This window comes from Fukomys damarensis, unplaced genomic scaffold, assembly GCF_012274545.1.
Source record: "Fukomys damarensis isolate Sample0158 unplaced genomic scaffold, DMR_v1.0_HiC HiC_scaffold_16, whole genome shotgun sequence".
NCBI classification, from domain to species: Eukaryota; Metazoa; Chordata; class Mammalia; order Rodentia; family Bathyergidae; genus Fukomys; species Fukomys damarensis.
Window position 1 is genome coordinate 11,344,905 of NW_022900928.1, and position 19,043 is coordinate 11,363,947.

The window sequence follows — 19,043 nt, forward strand, 5'->3', positions numbered from 1 at the left end:
AAAAAAAAAAAAAAAAAAAAAAAAATAAATGTATATATGTGACAGATAATAAGGAAAAAGATATGTAATCAAGTGGAAACAATGTATCTAAAAGTGTACCTTGAATTAGTACAATTGCCTTACATATTTTACATATTCTTCAGCCTGTTAGTCTGGCTTTCAATGTGTATATTTCATGATTAACTTCATAAGGTCTTACAAGATAAATGAATCTGATGCTGGAAAAAATAATAGAGGGCAAATGGATTGGGGAATTAAAATGCATTACTCATGTTTACCAATTGTCTACAATGAATGTAATCTTTATGTACTGCAAACAGATATTAATAAAAATCAAAATTAGTCACTAAACTTGGAGTTGAATCTAGATTTAGGACTCCCATCTTTGTAGCTTCCTTATTTCTGTAAATTCTTGTTTCCCCTCTGTGACAGGAGGATAGTGATTCCCCAGTACCTCATGGTCCTAGAATCCTAGATCACGCAGCAGGTGCTCACCACTTCTCTGTGTTCCCAGGGGCACCAGCGGAGAGTTTCTGAGCATGAATCAAACCACCCTGAAAAGTGACTCAACTTTTCATTCACTTTCTGCATTAGAAGTTGTGACCCTCCCGGTACTGACAGTCATCTGTGCCCTGGCAGGGCTGCCTGGAAACGTGGTTGTGCTCTGGCTCCTGGGCTTCTGTGTGAGCAGGAACCCCATCTCAGTCTACATCCTCAACCTGGCCACGTCGGACTTCCTTTACCTCTGTTGCCTTCTTGTATTCTACCTATGGGAATTCAGTGACTACTTTAACATTGCTTACTTCAAATACATACATGCTGTGGGGATGTTGTTGTACACCACAGGCCTGTTCATGCTCAGTGCCATTAGCGTCGAGCGTTGCCTTGCAGTCCTGTACCCCATCTGGTACCGCTGCCGCCGCCCAGGATACATGTCAGCTGTCATCTGTGCCCTGCTCTGGGCTATGTCCCTACTGCTCACCATGCTGCTACACTTCTCATGTAGCTCTTTCTTTTCAAAAGATGAGCTATGTTTAATAATGCATTCTGTCATAGGCCCATGTCTGATATTTGTATTTGTTATCCTCTGTGGGTCTAGTCTGACTTTGCTGGTCAGGATGCTCTGCAGCTCCAGGAGGTTGCAACTGACCAGGCTGTATGTGACCCTCGGGCTCACAGTGCTGGTCTTCCTCCTCTGTGGCCTGCCTGTAGGCATCATGCAGGTTTTGGGAGCCATACGTGCTCTTGAAATTCACTTTTCGACCTTTATTCGGCTTGAGAGGGCTGCTTTTTTGCTGTCTAGTATTAACAGTAGTGCCAACCCCATCATTTATTTCTTTGTTGGCTCTTTTAGGCAGAAACACCAACAGTATCAGCAGAGGCGGTCCCTGAAGTTGGTTCTCCAGAAGGCCCTGGAAGATGTAGCTGAGGGAGAGAAAAGTGGAGAAAGTCCTCCTCAGGAAAGTGTGGAGCTGTCAGGATCTCCTTAAAGGGGCAATTTGTATCTACCATCAGTCACTCAGAGAAGCAGTCTCTGTAGAAGATCACATATATAATTGTGACAAGTCACACCCTAGTATAGATATACAGGCACAAATAGAGACATCTGCTCATTCATCTATGTATTGTATCTCGCAGCTTTCACATGTAACAGCAGTTGAATAGTTGCAACAGAGGCCATTTTACTGCACAGATTAACATATTTACTAACTTGCTCTCTCTCTCTTTCGCTCTCTCTGTCTCTCTCTCTCTCTGTCTCTCTCTCTCTCTCTCTCTCTCTCTCTCTCTGTCCCCCTCTGAGCCTACTTGGATGCCCACACAATTCATATATAAATATTTTTAATAATATAACAATAAGTTCTGGATACATTATCTGGAAAGGATGTTGTCTCTTTCTCTTAGGATGGACCTTCAAATATGCAGGAAGCTAGCACCAATAATCATAAGCCAGGACTGAGCAAAATCAACTACAACCCCTTCCAGTCTCTCACTGCCTGAAAATTTGATATTATGAGGATTATTTAGGTGAACTTGGCTGCTTTCATCAAAGAGCTAAATACACCAGGCCCAGTAGTCAAAAACTTCAGAGGCTGGCAAATGGTAAGTAGAGTGATTGTAGGACCAATAGTTGCTTCATGTTGGTTCATGCCAGTGAGGCAGCCAACAGAGAAGCAGCAACACACATGAGCATCCAAGTATTGTTGCACCAACTATAGCAAATGAAAACTGTGTTGCTGCCGTTTCAAATCCAGTCATGAAATCTTGATCCTCAACCTAGCTAGAAACTTAACAGAAAAGAAATCTGGAGAATGTAGTTAGTCTCAGTCACTTGACATTTCAAATAATCCTAGCCTATTCTTTGTCAACCTGGTGAATATTTATTTATCTTCTTTAGACCATAATTCCAAATAAAGACAATGGCAAGGCTCTCTGTTTCATTATGACTGTTCAGTGTATACTACAAAGCATATCATTTCCACGACAAGTAATTCATCTTGTCCATACTCATAATAATATGTATCATTTTATGAATTGCCCACTCAAGGTTGTTACCCATGTTTATGGAATTTTCTTTCTACATTCCTCATTAAATTCTTTATGCATTCTAAATTTTAAAATGCTTTACTTTTACTTTTACTTTTACTTACACAGTCTCACCAGCAAGTTCACATTGGTTGCCATTGCTTCTGGTCTGGATTCATCATTTTCAATTAAAGGCTCCAGAATAGCAATTACTTATACGGAGATAAACCAGTTAAGGTGAGATGTGAGTGTAAATTAGGCAGATATCAGATACATGTCTATGAATGATTGTGTCAGAAGCTGCTCTGCTCTCTGATTAGCCCAGAGTCCTTCCATAATAGGAGGTCACAGGGGCCATATCAGCATTTGATAAGCCTGGCTTAGTCATCCAATTTCACTGCAGCTCCTACTGGACTTTGTTGCTTGAGAAGACAGAGGTAGTTACTCAGATATCATCCATTCTCAGAAATGCTCATCCTCTTCTAGAAGGATCTTCTCTGTACATCCAAAGAGAATAATGGAAAAAAGTTAAGGGTACATAAGACCTATCTTATTACCAGAATGGGTTACAGATGCTATTATAAGTTCATAAGCCTATTTGCTACACTGGATGCTACATTCAGGGTTGAGATAGCCTCCTTTGGGGAAAAGAATGAGACATGAAATCTCCTTCCAAAACTAGCACAAGCAACCTCTATTACGTGTGCGTGTATGGAGTTATACAAACCATTGTTGATTTCGGTACACTTCCACATCTTCTCCACTTTATTTTCAATGTACCACTGTAGAAGACCACCCATATTTAGGACCTGGCCCTCCAAGGTCATCAAAGATCTGAGGTATGAAGGGACCTTTTGTGCAACACCTTACATCTTTGGTAAGTCACTCAACTTCCTGAGCAGGGAGATGGCTGGACACCAGAGGACAAATGTAACATGTGCTAAAGGAGGGTCAGCAAGAGAAAAAGTCTCCCATGCTTTCACTGAAAGCAACTTGGTGAAGAAAGGCTGTGACCCGTCCTAATGGTGGACAGTGGCTGAGGAGCTGATAAGCTCTATTCATGGTTCCAAAATAAAACCTAAAGAGACTTAACTGACCTTGACAGATAGCAAGATGTTCATATTGATTAACACATATCTCACTTTACTTGGTCTTAAACACCCAGCGGAAAAGAAGAACCAAAAGAGGCAGTCAGTGAATAGGCACTAGCAATAGAGAGGCTTTTGAGGCCCACACTCCACCTCCCTATAAAGGGATACACCTCCAAGTGGTAAATCAGATAACCCAATATCAAAAACTGGTACAACACCTATTTAATACCACCCTCCACTATTTCTCTGTCAATATCTCAGACTGTTGGTTGTGCATTTCCATTTACCCCTGCTTATTCACTCCAATTCCCACCCACCTAGATTTTAACCTATCTGTCTCAAATACTGGCAATTTATCCATAGTTCTGGGATCCTTTGCTACTGGTTTCCCATTCCTTGTACAAACCATTAGCCTGACATGCATGAAGCAGAATGACAACATTACTTGCCTTGCTTGCTCTCTCATTATCTCAGAAGAGCATCTGATCTACCTGTCCAACAGCCTGTACTTCATATGTAATCAAGAGGCACTGTAATGCCTCAATCACTTGGATGTTTTCTGTTACTATCCTTCCTTAGCCCTCCCATGATGATTTATAGAGAAGCCCAGGGGTCTACACTAGTTCTCTCACAGAACACAACCAGAAAAATGGAAGCTGCTGTTCTAGTCACCTTCTTAATGGGAGCAGGGGTACTCATTGGGATGACAATGGGGATAGCAGTCATTTCTATATCCACATATTTCTCTCAGGCCCTGTCCATAGAGATTTCAGAAAACATGGATAAAATAAGCCAATCCTTAAATACGATACAAGATCCAATAAATTCTCTAGTAGCAGCCATGTTACAAAATACAAGGGCCCTTGACATGCTAGCCTGCCCAAGAGGGAAAGCACCAGAGGCTAGGGTAAAGAATGCTATTATTTTGTGAACCAGTCAGGGATTGTTAAAGGAAAGCTTGAAGAATTACAGCAGTGCAATTCTTTGATAAGAGCAGAAGGAACAATGGAATTCTTGGATGGCCCTTCCCATAATCTACACCCAGAACCATGCTCAGAACCATTACTCAGTGGGCTATTTTAGTACCACAGTCCCTTAATCCTTGTATCACACACTCTAGATCCAGCCATCTCTGAAAAGCCCCACCTAGGCAGTCCCTCAGGAGTCTCATGTGTTCAGAAGCGGTGGTTTTGGAAGCTCATCAGACCATGGGGTGCTGTGCTCATCATGGATTAATCCAAGGGTGAGTTCAGAGCTAAATGTGCTGCTGGGAGGTGGAGCCTTCTCAGAAGGGGCCAGTCATGGCATGACCTACAAGGGCGTATTCTTGTTCCCAAGACAAAAGCTGTCCCTGGCTTTCTCAAGTTATGCCTTGGCTACTCCCCTTCTTGGGCCCTCTGGCTTTTATGTGTCTTTTAATCATGATAGGGCCCTGTCTGTTTTGTTGTTTTCAAAATTTCTTGCAGGAACACATGACAGCATTTACCATCCAGACAATAATGGAACTCGTCATGGCAGAGTATCAGCCACTGCAGTAGAGGGAAGAGGCCCCCACCTACCACTGCCCCCACCAAATCCAGGGTTAGCCCCAATCTTCACCCCTTTGTCAGGTTGAAGCAGTTCCAGAAGAAGAGACTTTTACCAATAACCATAAAACAAAAGTCTGGAATGTTAGATTTTCCTTGCCTTAAGATGGCTATTGAATCCCCTCCCCATAATGCCCTGCTTCTCACTTAAAAAGATGGCTTCTCCCACCTACCAAACAACAGCCTTCTTCCCATGATGCATCTTCTCCAGCCAAAATTAACCATATACTTGCTACCTCCAAGTAATCAGTGATCTCACAAGCCCCTCCTAGTGATGTCACAGGCTCACTTAACTCCACCACAGTTCATATAAGCCTCACCCCAGTTCTATAAAATAAGCTCTCTGTTCTGCCATATTGCTCTCTCTCCTTTGATCGGAGGCAGCCTGGCACATTGTCTCTACGATAAAGGCTTTACTGATTCTTGAAAAATAAATAAATAAAGATCAGAGCAGAAGTCAATGCAAGACAACCATACAAAAAAATCAATGAAGCAGAAAGATTGTTTTTCAAAAGAATAAACAAAAATTGACAAATCCTTAGCCAACCTTATCAAAAAGTACCAATAAACTTAATTAAAAAATAAATAAGTAAAAAGAGGAAAGAAAAGACCCAAATTCATGCACTTAGGAATGAAAAGGGTGTAATTACAATTAACCCAGGAGAAATCAAGAGGATCATCAATACCTACTTTAAGAACCTATATACCAATAAGAAGAAAAACACAAAAGAAATAGATTTCTACATATATATATATATGTATATATATATGAATTACCATATAGATGAATGAAAAAGATCTAAAACTTCTAAACAACCCAATATCAATCAAAATTGAAAATGTAATTAAAAACACACCAACAAAAAAAGCCCAGGCCCTTATGATTTCACTGCTGAATTCTATGAGACGTTTAGAGAAGAACTATTGCCATTACTCTTTAAACTCTTCAATGAAATTGAAAGGGAAGCAATACTCCCAGTTTCATATCTGGAAGCAAGCATGACCTTCATCTCAAAAGCAGAGAAAGACCCAACCAAAAAAGATAGCTATAGGCCAAACTCTCTAATGAACATAGATGCAAAAATCCTCAATAAGGTCCTGGCAAAATGAATACAAAAGACCATCAAGAAGATCATACACCCTGACCAAGTGGCATTTATCCCAGGGATGCAAGGATAGTTCAAAATATGTAAATCAATAAATGTAATACAGTATATTAACAGAGTCAAGGACAAAAACCATATGCCCATTTCAACAGATGCAGAAAAAGCATTCAACAAAATCCATCGTCCATTCATAACAAAAGCCTTACAGAAAAATTGGAATGGATGGTCTCTCTCAACCTGATAAAAGCCATCTAAGCAAAACGAACAGCCAACAGCATACTAAATGATCAAAAACTGAAATCCATTACAGTGAAATAACAAGACAAGGGTATCCACTATCACTTCTGTTCAATATAGTTCTGGAAATATTAGCCACAGCAATTAGATAGGAAAAGGAAATAAAGATTAGAATGAAGAAGTTCAAACTGTCACTATTTGCAGATGACATGGTATTCTATGCAGAAGGCCACAAGAACTCCATCAAAAGTCTTCCACACTTAATACACAAATTCAGTAGAATAGCTGGATACAAGGTACACACACAAAAATCAATAGCTTTCTTGTACATGAGCAACATATTAAGTGACAGAGAAATTGGGGAAACAACTTCTCTCACAATAGCATTCAAAAAATAAAATACCTAGGAATCAAGTTAAGGAAAGAAATCAAATTCCTCTACTCTGAAAACTATAGCACTGTGAAAAAGAGATCAAAGTGGATATCAGAAAATGGACAGGCATCCCTTGCTCCTGTGAAATGGCCATAATTCCAAAACTGCTATGCAGATTCAATGTAATTCCAATTGAAATCTGAACAGTATCTTTCTCAGAACTAGAGAAAACAATCCAAAAATTCATCTAGAACCAGAAAAGACATAGAATAGCAAAAGAAATTCTAGACAACAAAGACAAGGAAGCGGGTATCACAATCCCCTTGCTGAAGCCATGCTACAAATCTAATGTGATTTAAGCAGCATTATACTGGCAAAGAAACAGACCTGAAGACCAGTGGAATAGATTAGAAAATGTAGAAGCAACTCCAGACATACTCAGCTGTAGGAACCAAGTTTTCTGATCAAGGTGGGCTCCCTCTTAACCCTTTGCTCCAAACAGCAAGACTAAGTTTTCTGGACTGGGGCTGTAACAGCCTCCTCCCTTTTTTATGTTCCTCTTCTTTTGACCCAAGAATGAACTTATCTCCTCCCCGATAGTTGCTTAGTAATGAATAAGTTAAGCAAGGAAACCATATGTTTTGCTAAGCATAAAGAGTTTCCCTAATTGTGTAATCATATAGGGTGTACTTTGAAACAAAGAACATAGCGACTCCCCGCTGATTTACTCTTGGGTATTAGTTATTTCCCGTAAGTACCCCAGTAATAACCATTAGTAATGAAAAGTTAAAAATATCACCAATAAAAAGAGAAAGCCTCCCCACCACTATATAATCATGCCTTGAAAGTGGGTCGGGGCCTTCAGTTGGAAGCCACTGTATCCGTGCCACTGGAGGTCCAGGCTCGAGGTCACTGGGCTCGAGCCTGCAATAAACTCCTCATGTAATTACATCTGACGTGACTCCTTGGTGGTCTTTGGGGATATCATGATCTGGGTACAGCATCAGCCACCTTATCTTTGACAAAGTATTGAAACACCCTCACTGGAAGAAAGATGGCCTCTCTAAGAAACTGTGCTGGAAAAATTGGGTTTCAACTTGCTGAGGATTGAAACTAGACCTATATCTCTCAGCACGGTCTAAATTAAAATCAAACTGAACTAAAGATCTAAATAGTAAAATAGAAACGCTAAACTGGCTGGATGAGAGGTTAGGTAGAATTCCTGAAGACACTGACAAAGGAAAAGATTTCATCAACAAAACCTCAGTTGCACGTGAACTAGCACAAAGGATCAACAACAAGGCTTACCTTCTTACAAAGCGTCTTCACTGCAAGAGAAACCACCAACAGAGTGAAGAGGCAACTCACCATGTGAGAAAAAGTTGTACCATCTCTTTCTCAGACAAACATCTACTATCTAGAACATTATAAAGAACTTAAGAAAATCAGACCTCCCCTATTAAAAGACCCAAACCAAAACTGAGAATCTGAAGGAAGCAGACATTTCTCAGATGAAGAAGTAAAAGCAGCAAATAAATATAAGCATAAATGTTCATCATCACTGGTCATTTGAGAGATGCAGATGAAAATAATGCTGAGATTTTTGTCTCCAGAAAGAATGGTTGCTATCTAGAAATCAACAATAGCAAATGCTAGTAGGGTTGTGAGGAAAAGGGTACATTTTTCCACTGTTGGTGGGAGTGTAGACTGGTGCAAACACTGTGTAAATTAGTGTGAAGATATCTAAAACAATTAAATTAGAGGTCCCATTTGATCCTCTATTCCCCTGCTGGATATATTTCTAAAGTAATTAAAAGAATCATACTACAGCATTATATGTACACCCCTGTGTATAGCTGCACAGATTGTAATAATTCAAAATTGGAAACCGCATAATTTCCCATCAACTGGAGCCCGGATAAAGAAGATATACATGTGTGTTTTTCTATAAAATGGAGTACTACTCACCATAAAGAATGAGAAATTAAAGACATTTGCAGCTACATGGATGCACATCGAGTGCATACTTTTAAGTGAAGTAAATGGGACACACGTGTAATACTGAATAGTTGGTGTGGTATGAGATACTGAAAGTGTAAGTAAGGATCAAAATGTAGAATAGATAATGTGAAATAGAAAGAAAAGTTCCAAAGGGGAAGGGAAAGTGGGAGCCATAGAGAAAATGAAAGAAAGGAAAGGGATCAATATGAGAAAAGGAAAATCGGAAAGGAAGTCTTTGTAAATAGGGAGGTTTGGAGGGGGTGAAGAAAGGGCAGTGGAAAGGGAAAACATAAGAACGAAGATATATCATGTAAAGGTGCAAATTTCCAATGATGAATGTCATCATATTGCATACCTAAAATGCACCAATAATGTTAATGAATAGAAAAAGAAAACCTATTCTGATCACATTTCTCCTTTCCTCATTCCTTCACTGGGTGAGAACATTTTTAATAAACAGCATACACACATTTCCCACCTCACAGTTTCTTTGTAGAAAACTTCACCTGGAATGACAAAAATGAATTCAATTTGAATGAGGACATAAAGTTGTAGCAATGTAGAAGTTAAAATAATGCAGTTTGGATTGCTTCTCCCAATCAGTGATTCCTAGACTTCACTATGATGAAAATCATAGGATAAAATGGTATTTCCTAGGTCCTAACCTAGACTTCCTTAGAAAACTCTAAAAAGGAAAAAGAAAGATATAGAAATCTCCCATTTTAAATTCATCCTTTTATTTCTGATTATCGAGGGCTTCAAAAAAATTAGTTCAGACAACTACTTTGTAGTAGATGCTGTGTATCCTTGTGCTTGGGTATCTTATGAATGAACCACCACCTAAATGTAAAATGAATGCTTTATTAAACATTCATGGTAAGAGATGCATCACCATCCATCTCTTTCAAAATCATTCCTTGCTTTGAACACACTTATCCCACCCACCATTCTTGCCATTTTCTGTTGCAATCTGGAAATTCTTGTTTGACAGTGTTCTCATGAAGTGCGACTAAAAACTACATTGAATGCTGCTGCCCAGGAGCCATCCAAGAGAGTGGCGGGCTCTTCAAAACATTGTGATTGCGTCTTTCATTCACATTTCCCATGCAAAATGGGCTGTACAAAATGAAATTTGAGGTCCTTCTCAATTATGCAAGTGTGGTTAATTATTAATTACTAATTAATAATCCTTAGCTGAAAGAGTGATCTAAATTTTGAACAAGCAATAGGATTATTATTCGTAAGAAAGATGTTTATTTAACTCAGAATTCTGGAGGTTCAAACACTTTTATGTGGTGGTGGCTTTCTTGCTGAAGGATTCTGAAACAATATGAGGTTTAACATGACAGAGACAGGGAACTCGTGATTTTATAGCTGTTGCACCTGTATTTCTTCCTCTTCTTGAAAAGCCTGATGAATCCTGGAGGATTCAGTCATGAGCATTCTGTCTTAATGTCTCCATCCAATTGTGCTCACCTTCCAAAGCCCCTGTCTCTAGAGGCCATCATTCAATTAAATTTCCAACCTCTTAACACTTAAACCATGGAGATCAATTTCACTACATTAAATCTTGAAGGATACCTAGATGCTTTCCAAATTATAATAACAACTAACTGACACATTAGAACACTGTACATCCTCATTCTACTTTGAGGCTCTTGTCAATTGGATCAATATTCCAGAGTGATAGAGTGTTACTCAGCTTTCCTACTGGTAAACTTCCAGTGAGAAATATGGCAGAAATGTGTGGTGGAGAAAAGATGTTCAGTTCACGGCAACTTGTTAGCAGAGCACTGTGACTGTTTTGTGATACCAAGAAAAATAATTTTCAAAACAAGATACAGAGCACCAAGGTAAAAATAGGACAATGTAAACCTTCTTCCTGAAATGATTCAGATTAAAATAAGACCAAAAGCCATCAGGACAAGAATCAAGTCCTGTAGTTCCAGATTAACAACCATGAATGAAATGTCCTCTTAAGCTATTAGTTCTAGAATGGTAAGAAAACCCACCCTATAACCTCAGTCTTTGGATTCCATGTTGCTTTTACTTTGTGGCCTCTTTTCACAGACTGTTTTTTCCTGGAAGCTCCTATTCCTTGAAGTCTCCAGAGCATGTTTGGCTTTATTTCCTTGACTTCACATATTACCCTATCTTTGTTTCCTTCACTGTATTTTCAGGGATTTGTTTGAATTCTGAGTGGAAGCCTTCCTGACACCACAGCTCTTGCATTCTGCATGACAGTAAAACCAGCATTGAAAAATTATTTTCCCGTTTAGTTTATTGGTACATTTAAAGCCAACAATGCAACTACATTTGTCATTGGGATCTTGTACCTTTACATGATATGTCTTGCTTCATATTATCTACACGTACCCATGCAATTACAGACTTTCTTTCCATTTTTTCCTTTTTTCATATTTTTTCTTTCCCCTATTTCCTTTCCCCTATCCCTTCCTCTTCTCCTTTAGCCATTTTCATTCTATTTCACACTATCAATTATACCATTGCAATCTTATTTACACTTTTCACACTAGAGAATCTATTTGGTATTTACTTAAATGTGTCCTATTTATTTCACTTGAGTATAGCTTCAATTTGCATCCATTTAGCTATAAATGTCTCTAGTTTCTCATTCCTTATGGCTGAGTAGTGCTCCATTTTATAGAAAAACCACATCTTTATCCAGTCTCCAGTTGATGGGCATTTGGGTTGTTTCCAAGTTTAAGTCATTATAAACTGTGCTGCTGTAAACATGATTCTGCATATATCGATGTGGTATGATTCTTTATTTGTTTTGCAAAGATACCCAGCAGAGGGATGGCTGGGTCAAATGCGACCTCTAATCCAAGTTTGTTGAGGTATCTCCATATTGATTTCCACAGTGGTTGCACCAGTCTCCACTCCCACCCACAATGGAGAACGGCACTTTTCTCCCCACAACCCCAACAGCATTTCTTAAAAATGGTTGATTTGTTGATACAGCCATTCTTTCTGGTGTGAGGTGGAAGCTCAGTATTATTTTTATCTGCATCTCTCAAATAGCCAGTTATGTTGAACATTTTTTCATATATTTATTTGCTGCTTTTAGTTCTTTATCTGAAAAATATCTGGTCATTTCAGCTGCCCATTTTGAATCAGGTCTTTGTATTTGAGATGTCTGATTTTTTTTTGAAAGCTTTATATATTCTAGATAGTAGTCCTCTGTCCAAGAAGCACCTGTTAAATTTTTTTCCCTACATTTTTGGTCGTCTCTTATCTCTGTTGGTGGTTTCTCCTGCACTGAAAAATCTTTTTTTTTATCATTGAGTTTATTGGTACGTTTTAGGTAAACAGTACAGTTACATTCATCACTTGGATATTGTACCTTTACATGACAGGTGTTGGTTCTCATTTTTTCCTCTTACCCCTGTCCTCCCTTCACCCCCTTGTCCCTTCCCTATTTACAAATATTTATTTACATTTTAATTTTCTTTTCCCTTCTTACCTTTCTGCTACCCTTTCCACTTCCCCTACTCCTTTAGCCCCTTTCTTCCTATTTCTCATTGTCAGTTATACCATTAGGATCTTATGTATCATTATAGTTTTTCACACCAGAGAAATTATTTGGTATTTATACGTGTGTGACTTATTTATTTCAATTAGGAGTATATACTCAATATGTATCCATTTTCCTATTAATGACTCTAATTTCTCTAATAACGACTCTACTTATGTATGGCTGAATAGTATTCCATTTTGTAGAAAAACCACATCTTCTTTACCCAGTCTCCAACTGATGGAAAAATGGGCTGTTTCCAAATTTTAGCTATTACAAACTGTGCCGCTATAAACATAGGTGTGCATGTATCACTGTGATATGATTCTTTTAATTCTTTTGGAAAGATACCCAGCAGAGGGATGGCTGGGTCAAATGAAACCTGTACTCCCAGCTCTTTGAGGTATCTCCATATTGACTTCCATAGTGGTTGCTCCAGTCTGCACTCCCACCAACAGTGGAGAAGGGTTTCTTTCTCCCCACAACCCCGCCAACATTTGTTATTGGTTGATTTCTTGATAGCAGCCATTCTTTGTGGGGTGAGGTGGAATCTCAGTGTTGTTTCCACCTGCATCTCTCGAATAACCAGTGATGGATGTGGAACATTTTTTATATATTTACTTGCTGCTTTTATTTCTTTGTCTGAGAAATGTCTATTCATTTCAGATGCCCATTTTTCAATCATGTCGTTATATTTGGGAGGCTGCTTGTTTTGAGTTCTTTATATATTCTAGATAATAGTCCTTTGTCTGAGGAGCAGCTGGTAAAATTTTTCTCCCACATTGTAGATTGTCTTTTAGTTCTGTTGATGGTTTCTTTTGCAGTGCAGATGCTTTTTAATAAGATGAGATCCCAGTTGTTGATTCTATCTGCTAGTTCCCGTGCTCCTGAGGATTTGTTCATAAACTCTTTTCCTATGCCAATGTCTTCAAGAGTTCTGCCTAACATAGCTTCCAGAAATTTTAGTGACACTTTTTTAACCTTTAGATCTTTAATCCATTTGGATTTTAGTTTAGTGCATGGTGGAAGATAAGGGTCTATTTTCAATCTTTCACAATTTGAAATCCAGTTTTTCCAACACCATTTTTTAAAGAGGCTATCTTGCCTCCAGTGAGGATGGTCAACTCCTTTGTCAAAGATGAGGTAGCTAAGTACATTTGGAGTTGTTTCTGTATTTTCTAATTTGTTCCACTGATCCTCAGGTCTGTTTCTTTGCCAGTGCCATGCTTTTTATCACAATGGCTTTGTAGTATAGTTTCAAATTGGGAATTGTTATACCCGCTGCCATGTGTCTGTTGCCTAGGATGGCTTTTGCTATTCTAGGTCTCTTATGGCTCCAAATAAATCTTTGGATTATTTTTTCTAGTTATATGCAATATATTATTGGAATTTCAATAAGCATTGCATTGAATCTGTATGGCAGCTTTGGTAGTATGGCCATTTTCACTATGTTGATTCTTCCTACCCAGAAGCAAGAGATGTCTTTCTATTTTCTTATACCCTCTCCACTCTCTTTTTTCAGAGTGCAGTAGTTTTCAGTGTAGATGTCTTTTGTTTCTTTCATTAGATTGATTCCTAGATACTTCATTTTTGGGGTTGCTATTGTGAAAAGAATTGTTTCCCTAATTTCTCACTCAGTGAGTCTATTATTTGTGTACAAGAAAGCTATTGATTTCTGAGTGTTGACCTTGCATCCAGCTACTCTGCTAAAAGGGTCAATTAAGTCTAGAAGCATTTTGGTGGAATTTTTTGGGTCTTCAATATAGAGTATCATATCATCAGCAAATAATGACAGTTTAACTTCTTCCTTTCCTATCTTTATTGCTTTAATTTCTTTCTATTTTGTAATTGCTGTGACTAATGTTTCCAAAACTATAGTGAAGAGGAGAGGTGATAGTGGGAATTCTTGTCTTGTTCCTGATTTTAACATGAAGGTTTTCAGTTTTGGGCCATTTAATATGATGTTGGCTGTTGGTTTTTCATAGACAGTCTTCATTAAATTGAGATATAGACCATTTATTGTAATTTTTTCAGGGTTTTTCATCATGAATGGGTGTTGAATTTTGTTCAATTCTTTTTATGCATCTATTGAGAGGATCATATGGTCTTTGTCCTTGACTCTATTAATATAGTGTATTACATTTGTTGACTTACATATGTTGAACCAACCTTGCTTCCCTGGAATAAATCAAACTTGGTCAGGATTTATGATCTTCTGGATGATCCTCTGTATTCTGTTTGCTAGCATCTTATTAAGGATTTTTGCATCTATGTTCATTAAGGAGATTGGCCTGTAGTTCTCTTTTTTAGTTGCATCTTTACCTGGTTTGGGAAAAGTGATACTTGCTTCCAGGAATGAATTTGGAAGTATTGCTTCTCTTTCAATTTCACTGAAATGTTTGAAGTGTAATGGCAGTAGTTTTCTCTAAATGTCTTGTAAAATTCAGCTGTGAATCCATTAGGACCTGGGCTTTTCTTTGTTGGTAAACTTTTCATTACATTTTCAATTTCACTGATTGTAATTGGGATGTTTAAAATATTTTTATCTTCTTCATTCTACTTTGGTATTTCATAAGTATCTAGAAATATGTGCACTTCTTCTGTGTTTTCCATTTTATTAGAATACAGCTTCTCAAAGTAGGTATCGGCAATCCTCTTGAATTCTGTTGGATCTATTGTGACTTCACCTTTTTCATTCCTAATTGCATGGATCTGAGCCTTTTCATTCCTTTTTATAAGCTTAGCTAAGGGTTTATCAATTTTATTTGTTCTTTCAAAAAACGAACTCTTTGATTCATTTATTTTTTGTATCATTTTCTCAGTTTCCATTGTATTGATTTCTGCTCTAATCTTTATAATTTCCTCTCTTGTAAGAACTTTGGGTTTTTCTTGCTCTTGTTTTTCTAGGAGTCTAAGATTCATCATTAGGTTGTTTATTTGAACTTGCTCTGTTTTCCTAGTGTGGACATTCAGTGCTATGAATTTTCCACATAGAACTGCTTTCATTGTGTCCCATAGATTCCTGTATGTTGTATTGCCATTTTCATTTATTTGTAAAACCTGTCTAATTTCTTCTTTAATCTCCTCTGTGACCCATTGATTGTTCAGGAGAGTGTTGTTCAATTTCCAGGTGTTTGTGAAGTTCCTACGGTTTCTTATGCTATTGATCTCCAGCTTGATTGCACTATGATCTGATAATATACAGAGGATAACTTTGATTCCTTTGCACTTTTTCAAACCTGTTCTATGAGCTAGTATGTAGTCTATCTTTGAGAATGGCCCATGTGCAGCTGAAAAGAATGTATATTCTGATTTTGTGGGGTGGAACACTGCAGACATCTATTAAGTCCATATGTTTAAAAACTTGGCTCAGTTCTAGTATTTTGATGTTGATTTTTTTGCCTAGATGATCTATCTATTTGTGATAGTGAGGTACTTAGATCCCCCATTATAATTGTATTAGTGCTTATTTGCTTTTTCATGTTACTTAATATTTGTTTTATATAGTTGGGGGCATTCATATTTGGTGCATATATGATTATGATTGTCATCATTTCCTCTTGAAGTGTTCCCTTTACAAGGATGTAGAGGCCTTCTTTGTCTCTCTTAATCAATTTTGTTTTGAAATTACTTTGTCTGCAAATAAGATAGCTACCTCTGCTGTTTTCTGGGATCCTGTTCCATCCTTTCACTTTCAGTCTATGGGCTTCTTTTTGCACTAGGTGTGTTTCTTGTATACAACATATTGTTGGGTTTTGCTTCTTAATTCATTCTGCCAGTCTATTTCTCTTGATTGGTGAATTGAGGCCATTGATAGTGATGCTTATGATTGATACATACAGACTTATTATTGTCATGTTATTGGCCTTTTGTTGACTCTCTAATTTCCCCCCTCTCCTTTTAGCTTTTTGCCTTGCCTATTTGATTTGCTCTGTTGGGCCTCATGGTCTTGTGACCTTCATTGACTTTTTCTAGGATATTATTTAGAATTCCTTGTAGTGCTGGTTTGGTATTCATGAAGTTTCTCAGGTGTCTTTGTCTTGGAAGTATCTTATTTCCCCATGCATTTTGAGAGAGAGTTTTGCAGGATACATCAGTGTAGGTTGAAGGTTGTTTTCTTTTAGGACTTGAAATACCTCACTCCAGGCTCTCCTTGACCTGGGGGTTTGTGTTGAAAATTCTGCTGTGATTCTGATGGGCTTTCCTTTGTATGTGATTTGTTTCTTTTCTCTTACTGCTTGTAGTATTTTGCTCTTCTGTTGGGTTTCTGGGATCTTGATTATTATATGTCTAGGTGTAGATGTTTTTATATCGTGGCTAGTTGGAGTCCTATATGCCTCACTTATCTATATGTCAAATTCTTCCTTTGTGTTTGAGAGGTTTTCTGTCATTAATTCAGTGAACAGCATTTTTTAAGTCATTTGTATTTTTTTGTGCTATTTCAAGGATTCCTTTCAGTCTTATGTTATTCTTCTTTGCATCATCTAGGAGTTGTTGGATCAATTTCTCATGATCTCTTACTGATTTTAAGAGACCTCTCTTCATGGTCACTGACTGAAATCCTATTTTCTATAACTGAGATTCTATCTTTGCATTCTGTTATCCGGCTCTGAAAGCCTTCAATAGAGTTTTTAATCTACTGGACATCGGTTTGAATCTGTTTTGTGGATTCCATTTCTTTCCTTGTTGGCCATTCCTTGTTTTGATTTCTTTCTTATGCTGGGCCTTCATGGCTTCTATCATGGTCCTGAGGTCATCTTTTTTTTGTCATTTTCTGTTCTAGAATCTCCAATCATGACTTTCATTTTGCTCACAACTTCTATGGTTATCTGGGAAATTATTTCTGTTTTGAATTTTTCTAGAGCCTGATTGATCTGTTTTGTTCCTTCCTCTGATGTGAGTTCAGAGTGTCCTGGTGGTTCACTGTCAGACTTTTCATTCACATTTGCCCTACTGTTTTCCATTTGTGAACTGGAAGTCTGTCTTTGTGTCTTGCTTAAGTGTTTTCTCATTTTTACTTTTGTTGTTGGGTTGTCCTTTGTTTAATTCCTGGGTCATTTTACTTAAATATTCCTCATATAGTTGCACTTTAGCATTTGAGTCTCTAATGACTCATAGACATTCTCATTTTCATAATATCAGAGAAGACAACTCATTAAATCTATCACAACCCTTTAGCCCAGTTGATACAATCAGCAATACAATAGGGTCAAGCATAACTTACAAAGTGACCATTTGTGGTAGTCATTAATCTGTCACCTTTAAACCATGTGAATTAAATTAAAATCAAGAAGCAGCCCAACATATGTTTGCAGTAAATAACCAGGCAACCCCTCCCCCACCTTTTAGGTTGTCTCATCTCTGTTGGTGGTTTCTCATGCACTACAAAATCTTTTTTTTCATTGAGTTTATTTTTGCATTTTAGGTATACAGTACAGTTACATTCATCATTGGGATCTTGTACCTTTAAATGACAGGTCTTGGTTCTCATTTCTTCCCCATACCCCTCCTCTCCCCTCACCCCCTCCACCCTTCCCTATTTACAAAAACTTTGTTTCCATTTTCTCATTTTCTCCTATTTTTTCTTTTCCCTTATTACCTTTCCCCTACCCTTCCCAATTGCCCTATGCCTTTAGACCTTTTCTTCCTATTTCACATTGTCAGTTATACCATTTGGATCTTATTTACACTTTTAATTTTTCACACCAGAGTAACTATTCCGTATTTACATATGTGTGTTTTATTTATTTCACTTAAGGCTGTGGTCTCAATATGCATCCATTTTCCTACGAATGAACAAAAAAATTATACTTTCTCTTTATTTCTACATGTATGTAGTACATGAAGTTTCCATTCCCCATGTGGAATTCGTATATGAACACAACCCTAGTAGTTTCTTTTTTATCTGCTTTCCCTCCCCTCTCCATCCATCTCTTTATCTCCATCCCCTTTGAGACTAATCTCCTTTTCCCTCTTACTCTAGAGACATAATTCTTCTTAGCAGGCAGATCTTTCCACAAAGAGAATTATAATTAATGAAATCTATTTCTAATTATATGTGTGTCCTAGAAGCTTTAATTTAGTTTTCATTTTTCTCTTTCCATTCAATCCAAGTAATAATTTTCTGCTATGAATTTTGTTTTCCATGGATCCATTTACTGGATTGATGTGGATAGATATCACAGAATGCATTTGATTCATCAGTTAATATGAAGAATTAAATCAGAAATGTAAATTTAATATGGAGAGGGAAGAGTGGAGGAGTTGAAGGAAGGCAGTGTAATGGAGAAAAAGTAAGAACCAAGGTATATTGTCTAAAGGTGCAAATTCCCTCCTTGTATTTATAATGAATAATAATGAATGTCAGCATATTATATACCAATAATGTACCAATAAGATTAATGCATTTTTAAAAACTTAATATTGTTAGATAATAACAAATAAAAATGCAAAGTATAGAACAGGTGGCCTGTGCAGAATGGGATTCAGGCAGACTTTTACCTAGGTGTCATTTAGACTTAAAGCATTTATATTAATGAATTAGTGCTAAATAAAGAAGATATGAAAGAAATCAAGACATAGCAAGAC

The 19,043-nt window shown here is 37.6% G+C and overlaps 1 protein-coding gene across 1 annotated transcript in view; it reads left to right on the forward strand.

Annotated features, from left to right (window-relative positions):
- LOC104872945 (mas-related G-protein coupled receptor member X1) overlaps positions 1-2,568 on the forward strand; it is a 33,197-nt gene extending 30,629 nt beyond the window's left edge. The window contains exon 2 of the mRNA XM_010639334.2: positions 515-2,568. Within this exon, the coding sequence (XP_010637636.1) occupies positions 540-1,490 (951 nt within the window). The 5' untranslated portion in view covers positions 515-539 and the 3' untranslated portion in view covers positions 1,491-2,568. The remainder of the gene's footprint in view (positions 1-514) is intronic.
- The last annotated feature ends 16,475 nt before the right edge of the window (positions 2,569-19,043 follow it).